This window comes from Thalassophryne amazonica, chromosome 4, assembly GCF_902500255.1.
Source record: "Thalassophryne amazonica chromosome 4, fThaAma1.1, whole genome shotgun sequence".
NCBI classification, from domain to species: Eukaryota; Metazoa; Chordata; class Actinopteri; order Batrachoidiformes; family Batrachoididae; genus Thalassophryne; species Thalassophryne amazonica.
In genome coordinates, this window is record NC_047106.1 from 20240217 (window position 1) to 20243270 (window position 3054).

A 3054-nucleotide genomic window follows, 5' to 3' on the forward strand; every position below is an offset into this window, starting at 1 on the left:
TTTTATGACTAATTATCACAACTAATTCTTAACAATTACCTATTAACTGTGTTACACTGAATACCCTCTGACTTTCATTATATCCAATAACTTTAGACAGGTTTGCTTGAATTTAAAAGGGAAAAATTGTCAAACATGGGGACTACATTTTCTTGGCGGAAGCTTCTGTTTCTTGACCGCATGCTTCCGGAATCGACGAACGCGTTGTTGGCGGAGTAGCACGAGCAGCGCGGTTCCTGGAGAAAAACTAGGAGGGACGTTCGCGGTGTTTATATTGTTTAACTGTTCATTAACCTGCAAGTTATCCCGTATAACGTTTTCCTCGCCTTAATTTTTTTCTTCTGGGACGGGCTGTAGTCTTCCTTGCTGAAGCACCAGTTTCAACATCGCAACGTTAACGTGTGTGTGTGTGTGAGAAGCTAACTAGCCTTTAGCTGCCATGAGTGACATTGTACGAGGCCCTGCTGGAAACAACGACTGCCGAATTTACGTCGGGAATCTCCCGCCTGATATTCGGACCAAAGATGTGGAAGATGTGTTCTACAAATACGGAAATATTCGAGATATCGACCTGAAAACCCGCAGAGGAGGACCACCCTTCGCTTTCATTGAATTTGAAGACCCCAGGTAACTGCAGCTAGCCTGTTAGCTTTTGTGCACTTTAGGCCACAGTGAGTCCATTGTGTAGCTAACTCGTGTGCTAACAGACCGCGCGCTGAGCACAAACGCGGAGAGAGCTCTTTCGCTTTCGAGTTGTTTTAATAACTCACTCACATTTAAGAAACATTCATTTGCTAATAATATTTATGTGCTTTTAATTGCGCTCCCGATGCTTCTCTGCATGCAAGACATTATCTTTGTTAGTTAACTTTGCGTTCAGTAGTTTTTTGATAAAGTACCTGCAGGGACGTTCCACGCTCGATAGTATTTAAGTAGTGAGGCGGATTAGCAAACGTAAACCAGGTTATTTCCGAATATGATTAGCCTCTAAGGGGCCACTGTTTGCAGACCGAATTAATGCTCGCTAAGTTAATTCGGTATTCCATTTTGCGCGGTGCATTGTGGTTAAGATATTTAACGTAAAGGAGCGTGCAGGAGGCCTGAAAAAAGTGTGCCGTGGTGGCTGCTGCATCACTGTATTACTTTACTAAGACATATATAGATGACTTTCCGCTCAGACGTATTTCCCATGATCCTGTGCGCATGTGCCATCTTGTGTGGCTGTCGAACGTTACCGGACACTGATTCAGTAATTCCTCAACCACAGACGTTTTTTTTTTTTAGCCGTTTTTTTTTTTTTTTTTTTTTTTTAGCTGCGAGCAATGGTGCACACATGCGTTGTGTGGGGCTGTACGAATCTTGCTGTTCCTGGAGATAATAAGCAACAGTTTTTTTGACATTCCAAAAGTAATTGAGAACCAAGGAGCTGAAACTGAACGCTTGTTGACCGAGCGGCGGAATCAATGGCTGGCCAGGATCAACCGAGAGGGCTTCAATCCCGATCCCCAAAAACGTCGTCATAAAGTCTGTTGCGACCATTTCATCACAGGCAAGTTACATGAAGTGTTTAATAACGTTTTAAACAAAAATGGTACAAATGGGCCGGGCGGAGAGCGAGTAAAGGTGGGGGTGTTACTTGCAAGTTAACACTTTTTTCTTAGTGTCGGTGCATGAACTGGTTGTTAGAAACACAATATTTCACTGATCTTTAAGTTTTAAATGAAGACACTCACACCATATACCAAATAGTTGACAACATCTGGGAAGGTGATAGCTGGGAGCGCTTCCTTGTCAGAGAACCATTCTTCTTTTGCGATCGTGTACGGGTCCGTCTTGTCAATTTCAGCTATTTTTTGCAAATATCTCGTTTTGCTAATTGGATCCAATGTGTCACAATGTCTCGTTTTTTTCTTCGCGTTATTTTTATCCATCTTAGACGGTAGCATTATCGTGGTGATGCACACAAAGAAAGTAGCAAACAAAGAAAGTAGCCACACAATATGGTGGACTGTGGAATTGTGGGATATCTGTGACGTCATTGGAAAGTCGTCTACATAAGGTGCCTGAGCCCAGTGAAGCTGACCCCCACCCACATAAAAAAAAATCCAAGCAAACAGGGTGTAATTTCCAATAGTACATGAACACAGCAGAAGCGATCTGCGCAGAGTTCAAAAGGACTGATCAATTTACAGCTCTGATGATATATTTGATCATCTTTACACTTATATTTATTACCCCTTTTGATAGTTTTGTGTTATAAATCAGTATATACGGCTTAGTAACGTAATACAGTGATGCAGCAGCCATCACGGCACACGAGCAGGGTTTTTTCAGGCCTCCTGCACACTCCTGCACCTACTCCTGTCTTGTTGTGAGAAAGAAACGAGAATCGTCCTCTGTTCCTTTGCTCCAAACGCTGCGCCGCTGTCTGCAGAGTCTAGTCTGTTCGGAATTTATAACTTCAAAGCAAATCACTTTTTAAATCAAATGACACCTCTTAACTGTAATACAAACAATAAACTGCAGTCGATTAAAACGTTTTTTCCCTTCCAAAATGAGACGTCCTGCACTGCAGCAACCCAAGACTGTATGCTGCAGACGTGCAGACTCCAGTAGCCATCTGAGTACAGCTCAGATGTATGTAGGGCTGCAGCTATTGATTATTTTATTAATCAAGTATTCTATCGATTATTCTGGTGATTAATCGAGTAATCGGATAAAAAGTACTTTTGCGTTTTAAAACATTAACAGTCCAGGGCTCTCCCTAAGTAATGACACAATGTCACTGTGTCATCACGGAGATTGTCAAATTTAGTGTATTCCTTTCTGTGTTCCTGGGTAATTATTAATTTTTTCACACCTTTGTTGTTTTCACATCAAGTTTTGGATCTTTCCTGGTGTCAGGAGCTCAGCCAAAGTCGGGCCAAAGTCTTGACATTTTGCTGAAATGGTGATGGGTTGTGGCTTTCTGTTTTTTTGTTTTCCCCAACTTGTAAAATTTAACCCTTTTTATTTATTTATTAAGGTGGCGGACTGGGTCCCTGCATGAATTTC

The 3054-nt window shown here is 41.8% G+C and overlaps 1 protein-coding gene across 2 annotated transcripts in view; it reads left to right on the plus strand.

The window, feature by feature from the left end:
• Positions 1-203: 203 nt before the first annotated feature.
• Positions 204-3054, plus strand: part of srsf1a (serine and arginine rich splicing factor 1a) — an 18295-nt gene continuing 15444 nt past the window's right edge. For both annotated transcript variants that reach the window (XR_004560415.1, XM_034169177.1), the window contains exon 1: positions 204-627. Coding sequence is in view for 1 of the 2 variants with exons in the window: in XM_034169177.1 (XP_034025068.1) it covers positions 440-627 (188 nt within the window). In the remaining variant the exon portion in view is untranslated. The remainder of the gene's footprint in view (positions 628-3054) is intronic.